Below are 16,511 nucleotides of genomic sequence, written 5' to 3' on the forward strand. Positions count from 1 at the left end.
CTGTGACAAGTACTGTCATCAACCCCAGCTGAGGGGCTGGAGAGGGGGAGGTGCATTTTAACTCAGGAGGGGCAGGAAAGCTCCACGGAGGACATAACTGTCACCTGAGACTTCAAAACAGCTACCGTTTTGCCAGTTTGGAGAAGTGGATAAGAATTTCAGGCACAGGGAACAGAAGATGAGAATACACAGCAGTGGCATATTTTCAGAAAAATGGAAATGTGGGTAGTTCTTGCATGGTGAAGGGTGTGAAATAGAGCTACAAAAGTACAATTGGAGCATATCATAAAGTACTTTATAAGTTAAGAATGTAAATTTTTTTCATACTGGGAATGAGGAATCAATACATGTTTTATTTTGTTTTGCTTTAATTTAACTATGTCAACGATTTCTTATTTAAAAACTAGAGGCCCAGTGCATGAAAATTCATGCACTGGAGGGGGGGGGGCGGTCCCTTAGCCTGGCCTGCCCCCTCTCACAGTCTGGGAGCCCTCAGAGGCAGGAGGTGACCAGACGATCAGGGGAAGGTGACACCCCCATCACACCTCTGCTGCTGCCACTGCCGGCAGCACAAGCCTCGGCCGGCCCTGGTTACCTGAGCCTCGGGTGGCCCTGGGCAGCCACCATCTGAGGCTTGCTTGCACCTCGGGCCCACCCTGGGCAGCTGGGCAGCCGACATCCAATGCTTGCCTGTGCCTCGGGCCAGCCCTGGGTGGCTAGGGGGCTGAGGGCGGCTAGGGGGCTGAGGGCGGCTAGGGGCTGAGGGTGGGTCCGGCCACACCATGTGCCTGCTGCCCCTCCACTGGGCTGAAAGGACTGTGGGACTCCAGCAGCAGGCACAAGGAGCAGCCAGACCCACCTGAGGGCAGGTCCAGCCACACTGAGAGCCTGCCACTCTCCCCAGATGGACTGAAAGGGCTGGGGGACTCCAGTGGGGCTAAGGGCACTGGGTGCCGCCATCTTGTGGCTATGGGTGCTGCCATCTTTGTGATAGTGTGATGGTCAATTTGCATATTCCATCTTTATTAGATAGGCTATTTTTAAACCTAACAGTGGATATGAAAAAAATCAATTTAAGCAAGAAGTGATTATCGTGATGTGAGTTACCAGTCTGTTACAGGAGGGATCACAGGAAAAGGTGTATTTAAAAAACATTTCTGACATAGCTGATTGGATATTGAGGAAAAGGAAGACAGAAAGTTTGGAGATAATGTGAGTTATTGCAAAATCGTATAATTTCTGTCATTGAGGATTAATTAGAAAACGTATCTTGTAAAACTCAGGTAAAATCTGATAAATTCCAGAAATGACATCAAACGTATCTACACTGAACAACATGTATCATTAATTCAAGTTATGTTTGAGGATAGCAATTAGGGAGGCCCTCGTAGGTGATGTGTTCTAAAATGTGTGTGTGGGGGGCATCGTCAGGAGTATCCCCTTCCTCTCCAACCTGGGCAAACACAATGAACCAGACCTACTGAAACTTGGATGATGCTACTGTGGAGGCCAGGTCTTACCTCTCAGGCAGTGTATGTATCAGATATTTCAGAGATTGGGATGTTTAAAGCAGGTTTAAATTATATTTGTCCCATTATTTTGAATTTATTTTAAGAGTTTGGTTTGTCATTTTAGAAAGCCCAGAAATTAATCACCAACCAGTGAGACAATAGCTTACTGTGCTTGACAGGGGAGATTCTAGATCCAGACTGCCGGGTTTGACTACAGCCTCTGTTATTGATTAGCTGTGCGATTTAGAGCAGCTGACTTGTACTCTTTGCTGCAGTGTCTTCATGGTGAAGCACAGCGGATGGTAGCTAGCACTGTCATTAGTAGAGTACTGGAATGCCGTGCGGAATAAATAATTAAAGCAAACACTGATAGTGGCCCTAGCAAAGTGAGGCCCTCCTCTGATCATTTTGTATATATTATATCATTAATTCCTTAGAAACCCCACAAATCATGTATTATTACCCTGTTTACGGATAAAGAAAGGATGGCACAGAGACGTTCTGTGAATTGCTGAGTCAAGCAGTCAGCGTTTGGTAGACTCACTGTTAGAAATCAGTCAGGGTTCACTGCCTGTCTTACAACCACTTTCTTCATTTTTTTCATGGGCAATTTTACTTCGCGCTCATAGATGTAAAGTATTTAGAGCAGGATCTAGCACTGATTAAGTACCAGCACATCCTAGCTCCTGTTTCTACTGCTATTTCTACTACAATTTAATAGTTAGTCTTGAGAGAATGAATATAGGAATCTGAAGTGCCTATATACATGCAACACCTTATACACATATCTACACAACATCTTCTCATCAGCACAACATACTTTTTTTTTAAATATATTTTATTGATTTTTACAGACAGGAAGGAAGAGGGATAGAAAGTTAGAAACATTGATGAGAGAGAAACATCGATCAGCTGCCTCCTGCACACCCCCTACTGGGGATGTGCCCGCAACCAAGGTACATGCCCTTGACTGGAATCGAAACTGGGACCCTTCAGTCCGCAGGCTGACACTCTATCCACTGAGCCAAACCAGCTAGAGCCACAACATACTTTTTTAGAGAAATGTCTATCACAGCAGCTTGTGTGTGTAACATTCTCTGTTTTGTCCTACTTTTTATTTACTTGGTTTATTGTCTGTGTGCCTTAGTAGATTATGAAGTCTGTAAGAGAAGAAAGTGTGTCTCTTTCTGTTACCGTTTTACACACACTGACGAGCAAAGAGCTGGGCACATCATAAGTACTCAGTAAGTATTTATGATAAACAAAGGTGAGCTCAATAAAATACAAAGAAAAGAATCATTTTCCCCCTTCCTCAATTGCACAGCCTGTCACAAAGGCATTGCAATGAGAAGAACATTTTGCATTATTTTTCTACTAGAGGCCCGGTGCATGAATTCTTGCACCAATGGGGTCCCTCAGCCTGGCCTGCATGATCAGGCCAAAACTGGCTCTCTGACATCCCCCAAGGGGTCCCAGATTGCAAGAGGGCGCAGGCCAGGCTGAGGGAACCCACCAGTGCACAATCGGGGCTGGGGAGGGACACAGGAGGTTGGCCAGCCAGGGAGGGACCACAGGAGGGGTCCAGGGCATGTCCAGCCCAACTCGCTCAGTCCCAATTGGCCAGACCCCAGAGGAAGCTAACCTACCAGTCAGAGAATCTGCCCCCTGGTGGTCAGTGCACATCATATGCTAAGCGTCCAGTTATCCGGTTGTCCGGTCATTAGCATATTACACTTTGAGTGGTTGAACGGATGACCAGACAACTGGACACTTAGCATATTGGGCTTTTATTATGTAGGATTAGGCTTTTATTATATAGGATAACCATTAGCCAGATCCTCAGCTAAACAACGTGTGCTTGAAGGGAATGTAAGCAGGGTTCTCAGGCCCAGTTAGTGCTGCCATTGCTTTTCTCCCTGTACAGGCAGTCCTTGGGTTATGTCGAACTCGATGTACATCACAATCTCCCATTTATTTATTAAAAAAAAAAAAGTTCTGTCATTTTGGCATATGTACATATGTGCTTTATGTTTTTTATTATTTATTTACCACAAGTAAAGGTCAGGAATTGTTATCTTTCTTCTAATTTTTTTTTTACTGTTTCACTTCATTACTGCTGTGTATGTGCTCTATGTGAGTGACGTACGTGCTTATGTAAGTGGTTCGACTTACTGCAAAAATCACGTTATATCATGCCGTAGGAATGGATCTCCAACGTAACCCAAGGACCTACTTTACCTTCTACTGGCTTTGTCTCAAGAGTAGCATAAGAAGCATAAAGAGCATAAATATGTTTCCTGTAGTTATAGCCAAGATGCAGGTCAGCTCCAGAGAACTGAAATACCTGTTAATAGAGGATATCCTAGTTTTGGTGGAAAGATACTTGAATCTAAGCATGACGTTTTTCTTCCTCCAAAGAAAATAAAGGTATTTATACTAGTGCATTGTGCAGACTAAGACGTCACCTGTTCATCCTTACTATGTTTATTCCTACTCCACGAGATAATACCACCAAATAATTTTCTCCCCATTATGTTCCCAGCAAAAATAAGCTAGAAGGGAGTACTGTTATCTCTATTTTAATATCTGAAACTAGACTGGCTTTCCAGGTGTTGGAACACAAAATTGCAATATAAAGGAGCATGAAGAGAGAATATAAAGAACAGAGTGGAAAGCTATGATCTGTTAGTAGAAGTGACTTTCTTATGTAGAGAACTTTGGAGAAAAGAATGCAAAGACAATATAGAACCTTCTTAAATGTCAATCTTTTTTGGAAAGAGGTAGTTTCTTGGTACTGATTTTCACTTAAAATGGCTTTGTTATCATATTTATAAATAGTTTAGGATTGTATCCTCTTTAGATGATTGAAAGAGTTGGTATCATTTTTACCATAGACATTTTTATCACATACATATTTTTAAATTGGTACTGAGGGGATATTGTGTAAAAAGTTATGCGTTGGACCTAAGATAAATAGCCCTTGGTTTTAACCCCTCAAAATGTTTCTGTGCTTATCTATAATGCAGAAATGATGGTGTGATTTGTCAATGAAAATGATGTTCTTACATGCATTATATTTCATTTACCAAAAATAGTTACTTGGTTTTGATTCAGTTCACCTAATCACATTTTACCATACCGGTGTAACATAGTAATATTTTGATGTCCACATGAATATAGTATAGAGGATTGTTCATTACCTCTGATAGCTAGCTGTGTGTGTGTGTGTGTGTGTGTGTGTGTATTAATTTCTTTATTGATTAAGGTATTACATATGTGTCCTTATCCCCCCATTGACCCCCCTGACTCATGCCCTCACCCCTCTGTTGTCTGTGTCCATTGGTTAGGCTTATATGCATGCATATAAGTCTTTGGTTAATCTCTTCCCCTTACCCCCACCCTCCCCTACCTTCCCTCTGAGGTTTGACGGTCTGATTGATGCTTCTCTGTCTCTGGATCTGTTTTTGTTCATCAGTTTATGTTGTTCATTATATTCCACAAATGAGTGAGGTCATGTGATATTTATCTTTCTCTGACTTATTTCACTTAGCATAATGCTCTCCAGTTCCATCCATGCTGTTGCAAATGGTAAGAATTCCTTCTTTTTTATAGCAGCGTAGTATTCCATTGTGTAGATGTACCACAGTTTTTTAATCCACTCATCTGCTGATGGGCACTTAGGCTGTTTCCAAATCTTAGCTATGGTGAATTGTGCTGCTATGAACATAGGGGTGCATATATCCTTTCTGATCGGTGTTTCTAGTTTCTTGGGATATATTCTTAGAAGTGTCAATACTGGGTCAAATGGGAGCTCCATTTTTAGTTTATTGAGGAAACTCCATACTGTGCTCCACAGTGGCTGCACCAGTCTGCATTCCCACCAGCAGTGCACAAGGGTTCCTTTTTCTCTGCATCCTCGCCAGCACTTGTTGTTTGTTGATTTGTTGATGATAGCCATTCTGACAGGTGTGAGATGGTACCGCATTGTCGTTTGGATTTGCCTCTCTCTGATAATTAGTGACTTTGAGCATGTTTTCATGTGTCTCTTGGCCTTTCTTCTGTCTTCTTTCAAAAAGTATCTATTTAGGTCAGTTGCCCATTTTTTGATTGGGCTGTTTATTTTCCTTTTGTTAACTTTGTATGAGTTCCCTGTAAATGTTGGAGATTAAACCCTTATCAGTGATAACATTGGCAAATATGTTCTCCCATGCAGTGGGCTTTCTTGTTGTTTTGTTGATGGTTTCCTTTGCTGTGCAAAAGCTTTTTATTTTGATATAATCCCATTTGTTTATTTTCTCTTTAGTTTCCATTGCCCTAGGAGCAGTATCAGTGAAGAAATTGCTTCAGCATATGTCTGAGATTTTGCTGCCTGTGGATTCCTCTAGTATTTTTATGGTTTCCTGTCTTATATTTAAGTCTTTTATCCATTTTGAGTTTATTTTTGTGTATGGTGTAAGTTGGTGGTCTAGTTTCATTTTTTGCATGTGTCTGTCCAGTTTTCCCAACACCATTTATTGAAGATACTGTCTTGACTCCATTGTATGTTCATGCCTCCTTTGTCAAATATTAATTGAGCATAGTGGTTTGGGTCAATTTCTGGTTTCTCTATTCTATTTCATTGGTCTATATGTCTGTTCTTGTGCCAGTACCAGGCTGTTTTGAGAACAGTGGCTTTGTGATACAGCTTGATATCTGGTATTGAGATCCCACCTACTTTGTTCTTCTTTCTCAGGATTTCTGCGGCTATTCGGGGTCTTTTTTTATTCCAGATGAATTTTTGGAAAGTTCATTCTAGGTCTGTGAAATATGCCATTGGTATTTTAATGGAGAGTGCATTGAATCTATAGATTGCTTTGGTAATTTGGACATTTTAATGATGTTGATTCTACCAATCCATGAACACAGTATTTTTTTCCATCTGTTTATGTCTTCCTCTATCTCTTTTTTCAGTGTCCTGTAGTTTTCCACATATAGGCCTTTTACCTCCTTAGTTAAGTTTATTCCTAGGTATCTTAATTCTTTTGGTGCAATGGTAAATGGGATTTACTTTTTAGTCTCTCTTTCTATAAGTTCACTATTGGTGTATATAAATGCCATAGATGTCTTGGCATTAATTTTGTATCCTGCTACATTGCCGAATTCATTTATTAAGTCTAATAATTTTTTTATGGAGGCTTTAGGGTTTTCTATCATGTTATCTGAGAATAAGGACAGTTTTACTTCTTCTTTTCCAATTTGGATGCCTTTTATTTCTTCTTCTTATCTAATCACAATGGCTAGTACTTCCAGTATTATGTCGAACAGGAGTGTTGAGAGTAGGCATCCCTGTCTTGTTGCTGTTCTTAGGGGAAATGGTTTTAGGTTTTGCCCATTGAGTGTGATGCTGGCTGTGGGTTTGTCATATATGGCTTTTATTATTTTGAGGTATGATCCTTCTATTCCCACCTTGCTGAGAATGTTTATCAAGAAAGGATGTTGGATTTTTGTCAAATGCTTTTTCTGCATCAATTGATATGACTATGTGATTTTTATCTCTCAATTTGTTTATGTGATGTATCACGTTTATTGATTTGCAGATATTGTACCATCCTTGCGTTCCTGGGATAAATCCTACTTGGTCATGGTGTATGATCTTTCTGATGTAGTGCTGGATCTGATTTGCTAGAATTTTGTTGAGGATTTTGGTGTCTATGAGGGATATTGGCCTATAATTCTCTTTCATTGTGTTGTCTTTATCTGGTTTTGGTATTAGGGTGATGCTGGCTTCATAGAATGAGCTTGGAAGTGTTCTTCCTCTATAATTTTTTGGAATAGTCTGAGAAGGATGGGTTTTAGTTCTTTCTTGAATCTTTGGTAAAACCTCCCCTGTGAATCTGTCTGTCCCTGGCTTTTGTTTGCTGGAAGCTTTTTCATGATTGCTTCAATTTCTTCCATAGTTATCAGACTATTGAGATTTTTAGATTCTTACTGATTGAGTTTTGGAAGGTTATATTTTTCTAGGAATATGTCCATTTCCTCCATATTGTCTAGTTTGTTGGAATATAGCTATTCATAGTATTTTTTAACAATCCTTTTTATTTCTGTGGAGTCTATTGTTATTTCTCCTCTTTCAATTCTGATTTTGTTTATTTGAGTCCTCTCTCTTTGCTTCTTGGTGAGCCTGGCTAGAGGTTCATTAATCTTGCTTATCCTTTCAAAGAACCAGCTCTTGGTTTCATTGATCTTTTGTATTTGTGTGTGTGTGTGTGTGTGTGTGTGTGTGTGTGTGTATGTCATTTATTTCTGCTCTGATCTTTATTATCTCTTTCCTTCTGCTCACTCTGGGCTTTGCTTGTTGCTCTATTTCTAATTCCTTAAGTTGTAGAGTTAAGTGATTTACTACTATTTTTTCTTGTATTTTTAGTTAAGCCTGTAGAGCTATAAACTTCCCTCTCAGGACTGCTTTCATTGAGTCCCATAGATTTTGGATTGTTGTGTTTTTATTGTCATTAGTTTTCCGGATGTTTTTAATTTCTTCTTTGATCTCTTTTGTAACCCAACAAGATGAAATGAAAAGACCCACACCAAGACATATCATAATTATGATGGCAAATGTTCAAGACAGAGAGAATCTTAAAGGCTGCAAGAGAGAGACAGAAAGTTATGTACAAGGGATCTCCCATTAGATTGTCAAATGATTTCTCAACAGAAACACATCAGGCCAGAAAAGAATGGAAGGAAATTTACAAAGTGATGCAAAGCAAGGGACTGAATCCAAGAATACTCTATCCAGCAAGGCTATCATTCAAAATTGAAGGGAAAATAAGGAGCTTCACAAACAAAAAAAGGCTAAGGGAGTTTATCACTGCCAAGCCAGCAATGCAAGAAATGCTAAAGGAACTGGTGTAAAAAAGAAGAAATAGAAAGGTAAGAAGGAACACAGGCACAAAAAAATAAAAATGGCTACAAACAAGTATCTATCAATAATAACTTTAAATGTAAATGGACTAAATGCTCCAATCAAAAGACATCAAATGGCTGGATGGATTAAAAAAAAAAACATGACCCCTATATATGCTGTCTACAAGAGACCCACCTGAGAACAAGGGACTGAAACTGAAGGGATGGAAAAATATCTTTCAGGCAAATGGAAATGAAAAATAAAGCTGGGGTAGCAATACTTATATCTGACAAAATAGACCTCAAAGTGAAGGCCATAACAAGAGATAAGGAAGGCCACTTCATAATACTAAAGGGATTGATACAACAAGAAGATATAACCCTGATAAACATATATGCACCCAATGCAGGAGCACCCAAATACATAAAAAAAACTCCTGGAAGATATCAAGGGAAAGATCAACAATAATACAGGCATAGTAGGGGACTTGAATATACCACTGACATCACTGGATAAATCCTCTAGACAAAAAATCAGCAAAGAAACAGCAATCCTCAATGACTCACTAGATCAGATAGACTTAAATTGACATCTTCAGAACAATTCACCCCAAAGCCACAGAATATACATTCTTCTCAAGTGCACATGGGACATTTTCAAAAATAGACTACATATTGGGTCACAAGCAAAGTCTCCCCAAATTCAAGATGACTGAAATCATATCAAGCATCTTCTCAGACCATAATGGCATAATATTAGAAATAAACTACAATAAAAACAATAAAAAAATCCAAACACTTGGAAGCTGAATAGCATGCTATTAAACAATGATTGTGTGTTTATATTTTCAATCAGTAAAAAGATTGCTATTTTAATCATAGTCCTTAAATTATATTTTAAAATGGTCATACTTTTTTTAAAAAAATGCTACAGTTCACAGAAATTTAGGTTTAATAATGCAAATGAAAGCATATAGTGTCATTGATTTTAAAATATCTTAACTACAGCCATACTTGTTACATCATAAAATATTGAAAAATGTGAATGAAAATTCTACCAAAATTTTTATATTTTGAACAGCAAGGTGCTTTATAGGCTCTGCTGTTCTAACATTCAAGTTAATGTTATTTAATTCAAAGCTTTTTTAAAAGATATATAGGTAACATGTATTTATTTTGCCAACATAAAATGAAATACTTTTTGTGCTTTTATGAGCTTTTTCTTTGTGCATTATCCTTACTGGAAATAATTCTTTGCAAAAAAGTCCTCAGTCTCAATCTATATTGTAAAAAGAATTTGAATATATTTCTTGAAACAAATGATCAAATTAATTTAAAATACTTCAGATATCTTCAAAGATGAATACCTGAAAGCATAGAAATATCTATGGAAATAGATCAGATATTTTTTTAATCCTCACCCGAGGTTATTTTCCATTGATTTTTAGAAAGATTGGAAGAGAGGGAAAGACAGAGAGAAATACTGATGTGAGAGAAACACATTGATTGGTTACCTCCTGCATACACTTGACTAGGGCCGGGGCCAGGAAGGATCCTGCAACCAAGGCACATGATCTTGACTGGAGTGGAACCCTGGGCCCTTAGGTCCACAGGCTAAACTGGCTAGAGCAAGATAAGATTTTTTAAATTTCAAAAGTAACACGATTTGCAAAAAGAAATAAGTTGTGATGAGAGACAGGAAGGGGATGAAATTTTATTATGGTGGTTTTTGTACAACTATGCCTCACTTTGCAAAATATATATTATCTTCAAAATGTGGAAAATTATTTTTAAAAATCAAGTCTTAGTTTAGATATATTAGCGAAGCACACTTTTAAGAGAAAGTTTGTGTGTGTGCTTGTGTTTGCTCAGTGCTTTGTATCTCGCCAAAAAGGGCACAAAACAGCTTTAGAAAAAAACGACTATAGTCTTTCTATGTATATCCAAATCACAGATTCCAAATCCTAATCTAGAAAGAGTTTTTATATGGCTTGCATATGAAAGTACCTGTATATTTACATTGACATGGAAGTGACACACCATCTTGATTGTGAAGATACTGTTGGGAGATATTTTCATTGTCACACAGAGTGAGACAGCAAATATTGGTTGAATGAATGAATGGACAGCTTGTAAATAATCACCCTGCTTACGTTTTAGATCATACAAATGATAATGTGGTCAGTTGTAAGTTAATTGTCTGAGACAGGTGGTAGTAAAAGCCTCATATACTAGTTTCTTAGGCAATGATAATGTCCTTCCATAAATTATTTTACTGTTAAGTACTAGGCCAGTGATAGAAGGAAACATCAACCAAGGTTATGTATACTAAAGGAGAATTTACAGGCAAACACCTTATGTTCTGTATACCTCCTTACTTAAATCATTCTGTGATTTACAAATAATTTGTACATGGGGTAGATGGTTAAATATTTGTCATGAAGATGTATTTATCCATTCAGTAAGCACTTAGTAAATGCTTTCCTTAAGCGGTATGTTAAGTAGTGGGGATGTAGTTGTGTGCACATGATAGCCATGGTCCCTGTGCCATCGATGGTTTCTCTCATGACAGAAACAAGTAAAAAATCCAGTAAACCCATAAATGAGCAAAATAAATTCATCTTATGATAAGTACTTTGAACAAAATAAGTGAAGAGTGGGAATTTGGGAATTGAATGAATCTATAGTTACAGTTTTCAGGGGAAGCAATTTAGAGGAGATAACATTTAAGCTGAGATCTGTAAATTGCAAGTTCAGCTTAAAAAGAGACTTTCTCAGTTGGATAAGGTCTAGAATATCTCCAAAAGCAGGCCCCTGGGAGGGGAGTAGGAGAGAGACTAGAATGCCTATGATGCATACAATAACCAGTAAAGTGGGAAATGCTTGCACCCAACAGTTAATGCCCATTTACCAATGTAGAAACATTCCTATTCTGTACAGTAGGTTAAGAAGCACCCATATTTTTTATATTGTTCAACCAATGTTTGGGATGTTAAAATAAGCAAAATAGAATTTTGATAATACCCAAACAGAGTATAATTTTATATATTAAGTTATGACTATATTTCTATTTTTTATTTGATTTCTTTATTTTATACATGTTTCCCAGGATAGTCCACTGGTCTTACAGTCTGACAGGAATGTAACAGTGAATGCAAGAAATCACATGGGGCAGTTAACTGGACAGCTGACAGTAGGTGAGTCTTTGGGGGTAAAATTGCTTCTACCATCTTACTCCATTTAAAACTCTTGTGGTTGTTGAAATTGGGAAAAGCAAAAGTATATTATTTCTCTAATATATAACTAGACATCCCATACAGCCCAATGATCTTGCACATGATTTGATTTGTCATGAGGCTAGCCATGGTTTCCTCTGTCTGGTAGTTATTCCTCTTGTCAATGTGTTATTATGGGGCTGAATTATATATATTTTGCTGTTATTACTCTTGAATTATAATCTGCACAATTTTTCTTGCCAAATATATCCCTAGTGTGTGCTCAATTATAGTAAGTAGGCTTGAACAAACATGTAAGATATAACATTATGTGGTCTATGCATCCTTTATTTTAGGCAAATAATTTACGAATAAATATTATTATCAGCTTATATAAATTAAAAGTGACATAATAGTTGAATGTAATAAATCTAACATTTATGAATTACATATAAATTTGATATTGAATCATCTAAACTTTAAGGCTAATAGGCTTTAGAAGTAATAAATATAAGTTAATGATAAAATACATATTTTATCATATTGTCATAATTTTAATATAGAGGTTCATAATACATGGCATTATTATTTGAGTCAATTTTTGTAAGAAGAAAGGCAAATTAAAAGTTAGTCATAGTTATGTAAGGTAATACAAAGATTGAATTTATGTGAAATTGCTTAAATATTTTTTTAGAATATAATAATATTCTGTGGGAAAATTGCCTACCACTTATTGATTTTGTGTGTGTGTTATGTGTGTATGTATGAAAGTATATTACAAATGATAAATTACAATTTTGAGGACTGAGTTATTCTTAACTTGATAAGTATAAGTACAGCATCATTTTAATGCACATGTATGTTTCTAATATTTCTAATTATACTACACAAAATAATATCATTTAAAACGTGAGATTTATAAACATGAGTTTGATTCCTTCTAGTTCCTTTGTAGGTATATGAAATACTTCTTGGTACACTATTCATTTTATGAAACCAAAAGTGGAACTTATATCTTAACATATATTTCCAAAATATATAATTGCATTTTGCTTATAATAATTAAATTTTATTTTACATATCTTTAAAGTGTAAGAGTTGGTCAGTAGGTATATATTAGTTACTATAACTGGTTAGTATTTTGTGATACATAGAAATATATCAATTAGGAAGTGGGATCATATGTAAATATATTCAAAATTAGAGAAAAGAAATATGTCTTTGGATACAGAACTGGTCCAGAAGCACCAGACACTCGTGTAAATGACCTGCCAACTCATTATTGTTACAATGTTGAAACTGCAGAAACAGGCTTAAACTGGCATATTTTTTTCATATCATAATTTTCTTAATGTTGAGAACACTTTAGACAGATAAAACTTTCTTTTATGTCCTGGTCTTGATTTTAAAAATAAAATGTCCTTAGTGGAAATAACTAAATGTGTATTAAACACAAAAAGACATATGCAAGTGTCCACTGTAATACAATAGCTACATAACTATTTTTGGTAGAGCCAAACAGCTGTTTGATTATAGGGAGTAATCAAATGCCATTTGCATTTTGCTGCATGCTTTCCTGCTGGAAATATGAAGAAAGGTAGTATCATGATTGTATTTTCAACCATTGTCTCAAACTGATTTTAATATAGTATCAGTATTTGTCAACTGAGGGGGAAAAGGAGAAGAATGAAAAGGCAGAGAAAGGGTGGGTGGAGGGCGAAAGGTTAGGCTTCGTTTTAAATGAAGCAAATCAATAAGCTATCAATAGAGCAGCTTGTATCTGTGGATGGAAATATACTCAATTCATTGAGGCTTAAACTAAAAACTGTTTAATATCCTGGTCATTGGGGTCTGCTGTTGGTGACCTCCATCTTTTAGTTGCTTTGTATTTTTCGATGGACCTAAAGAGGACAAAGGAATATGTAGAAAAGGGGAAGCATAGAGGGAATTAAGTGTTCACATTTGAAGTCAAACTATCGGGACTCCCAAAAATAATTTATCTCTTGGAGACTCAGTTATTTAATCTCTAAAACAGAGATAAGGACACCTATTTAGAAAAATATTATAAGAATCATGGCAATTTCAGTACCTCAAATGGTAGACAATTGTATTTTGAATCTGGTATTTTGATGATGGTGATTGTAATCCTAATATATAAAAAGCCAGGGGCCGTCATGACTGAAACAACCAGAGGGATGACCAAACACAGGCTGTGTGGGGTGACCAGGCTGGCAGGGAGGTTAGTGAGGGACGACCAAATGACTGAACAGCAGGCTGCGTGGGGCGACCAGGCCAGCAGGGGGTAAGTGAGGGACGACCAAATGATTGAACACAGGCTGCGTGGGGCGACCAGGCCAGCAGGGGGTTAGTGAGGGACGACTAAATGATTGAACAGCAGGCTGAGTGGGGCGACCAGGCCAGCAGGGGGTTAGTGAGGGACGACCAAATGATTGAACACAGGCTGCGTGGGGCGACCAGGCCAGCAGGGGGTTAGTGAGGGACGACTAAATGATTGAACAGCAGGCTGAGTGGGGCGACCAGGCCAGCAGGGGGTTAGTGAGGGACGACCAAATGATTGAACAGCAGGCTGCATGGGGCGACCAGGCCAGCGAGGGGGGGGGGGGCACTTGGGGGCAACCAGGCCGGCAATGGGTCAGTTGGGGGTGACCAGGCCAGCGGGGGGGGGGGGGGGCGGCAGGGAGGGGTGACCAGGCCAGCAGGGGGGGGGCAGTTAGGGGTGACCAGGCTGGCAGAGGGGGGCAGTTATGGGCAATCAGGCAAGCAGACAGATGAGCAGTTAGGAGCCAGCGATTCCGGATTTTGAGAGGGATGTCCGACTGCCGCTTTAGGGCTTATCCCTGGGACATCCCCTGAGGGGTCCCGGATTGGAGAGGGTGTAGGCTGGGCTGAGGGGACTCCCCCCTCCGTGCACAAATTTCATGCACCAGGCCTCTAGTAATTACGTAATCACTTAAGTTATAAATACATTGCTATTACTTGAGAAATTTTATGATTATTTTCTATCCAATGTATCTCTGTGATAGTAGTTGAGGAATATGTACTGGATTACAATACTGTTGCAAAGATATACTACAAAACACATCACAGTAAGTGTACCTAATGTGTGGAAACATTTTAAATCATATCAGGATACATTTATTTCTAGGTAGAATTTGAAGATATAATAGGATGAATTTAAGCAATGTATTCAATCAGTATTCATTTTTAAGTACTTTAATTTTAGTTGTATTGTCATAAAGTAGCTATTTAACTTTCTTTTCCTGCTACTTTTTAAATTTCTTCCAGTTTTTTTAGCATAGTCAAGATTTATAGTACAAATATGATGCTATTTTGCAATATTTTAAAATATGCTTCCAAAAATGGACTCATTTATAAAAAATAAATTTATTTATTCTTCATTTTCTAAGTAAAACAATTCTAATTTCTACCCTAAGTCTATCAATTTCCATTAGAAAAGTGTGATAGACTGAATTCTTTTTCTGCATTTTATTCCCATTATTTAAGGGAAAATAAAATGTCTCTTATCAGTAGCTACCTGTGTCATATTTTCCCAAAATTCTATATATGATTGGTCAGCAAAGCAAATATCCATTCCTCTTGTATCCTGCCCTTCTCATTTTTTTCATACAAGCCTACCTTCCTGCTGATTACATTTGCAAGGGTAATGGAAGGTAGGCCTGAGCAGACCTACTGTGTTCATTCTAACCCAGACGCTTTCTGAGAATATGAAACCAGATCATTTCTAACTCAATACATGCAAAGAAAACATTTTATACATATGACAGCTCAGACATATTCAAAATTAAATAAATCAACATTTTTAGATTTGGGGTTTAAAAAAATCAATTGAAATATATTTTGTGTGCTTATAAAATTCAAGGCTTTGTATTAAATTTATGTTAATACCAGAATACTACCCCCACCCCCCCAATAACATGTAAGATTTCAGTTTTTCATAGAAGGAGATGAGTGAACTCAAGATTTCTTTACACAATTTATTTTTCTTAGAATAAAGCTTAAAGGGAGGACTAAGGTTGTTTTGAAGAAGTGATTAAAGAACATACAAGATCCTAAGAGGTCAGATTCCTTCAAGAAAAAAACAAGAATTTTCTTAAACATGTACCAGAATCATTAACCAGGTCAAAATTTCTACTTTTCAATCGTTAAATGTCTATGTTAGCAGGGTGTTCCTCTTTTATATGTGACATAAAGGGTGTGTGATTTTAGATGTTATATGTTCATATAACATATGTTGATAGCATAATAGTTTCTATATTTCAGGACATTTTTGTCAAATAACATGGGTAAAATATGAAGTATGCATTTTTGTGAAACACATCACATTTTCTTAGGAAACTGCTCTAATGTGATACACAGAATAATAAATCATTTTTAGGGCAATGCATGTGTAAATTATGTAGTTTTGATATAAACTTTGTTCATAAAACTGATCATTAATTCTGTAGTAATTGGATTTGCTAAAAATATAATTACCTTTCCAATAATACCATGGAGATAAATTATCTTTTATTTCCCAATAACATTACATTGATCTATAATAGAAAAGACAAACTATTGTAAATAGTTTAAAAATGTAAATGTTAATTTCACCAAATTAATTGCTCTTCAATATCTCTTAGACAATTTGAGTAAGGTATTAAATTATATGTTGCTTATTCTTACATTGCATTATAAAGTATTATTTAATTTTGATAAAGCAATCGCTAAAAAGTAATAAGATTTTTTTTTCTTTCATATGTCTTGTTATCAGTCAATAGCAGGACAATAAAAATAAAAGGAGGATAAACTAAAAACTTGAACATGGAATAATATTACTGAGAAAAGATAGTTTTGGTTTTAATTATTTTTATTTAGTAGCATCCTT

General features: G+C 37.0%; 1 protein-coding gene across 3 annotated transcripts in view; it reads left to right on the plus strand.

The window, feature by feature from the left end:
• SGCZ (sarcoglycan zeta) overlaps positions 1–16,511 on the plus strand; it is a gene marked incomplete at its 3' end in the record, with an annotated part of 649,851 nt that overhangs the window by 561,725 nt on the left and 71,615 nt on the right. For all 3 annotated transcript variants that reach the window (XM_080660708.1, XM_080660710.1, XM_080660709.1), the window contains one exon: positions 11,500–11,587. In XM_080660708.1, coding sequence (XP_080516834.1) covers positions 11,500–11,587 — 88 coding nt within the window. The remainder of the gene's footprint in view (positions 1–11,499; positions 11,588–16,511) is intronic.

The sequence above is a fragment of the Plecotus auritus genome, assembly GCF_963455305.1.
Source record: "Plecotus auritus genome assembly, chromosome: 3".
NCBI classification, from domain to species: domain Eukaryota; kingdom Metazoa; phylum Chordata; class Mammalia; order Chiroptera; family Vespertilionidae; genus Plecotus; species Plecotus auritus.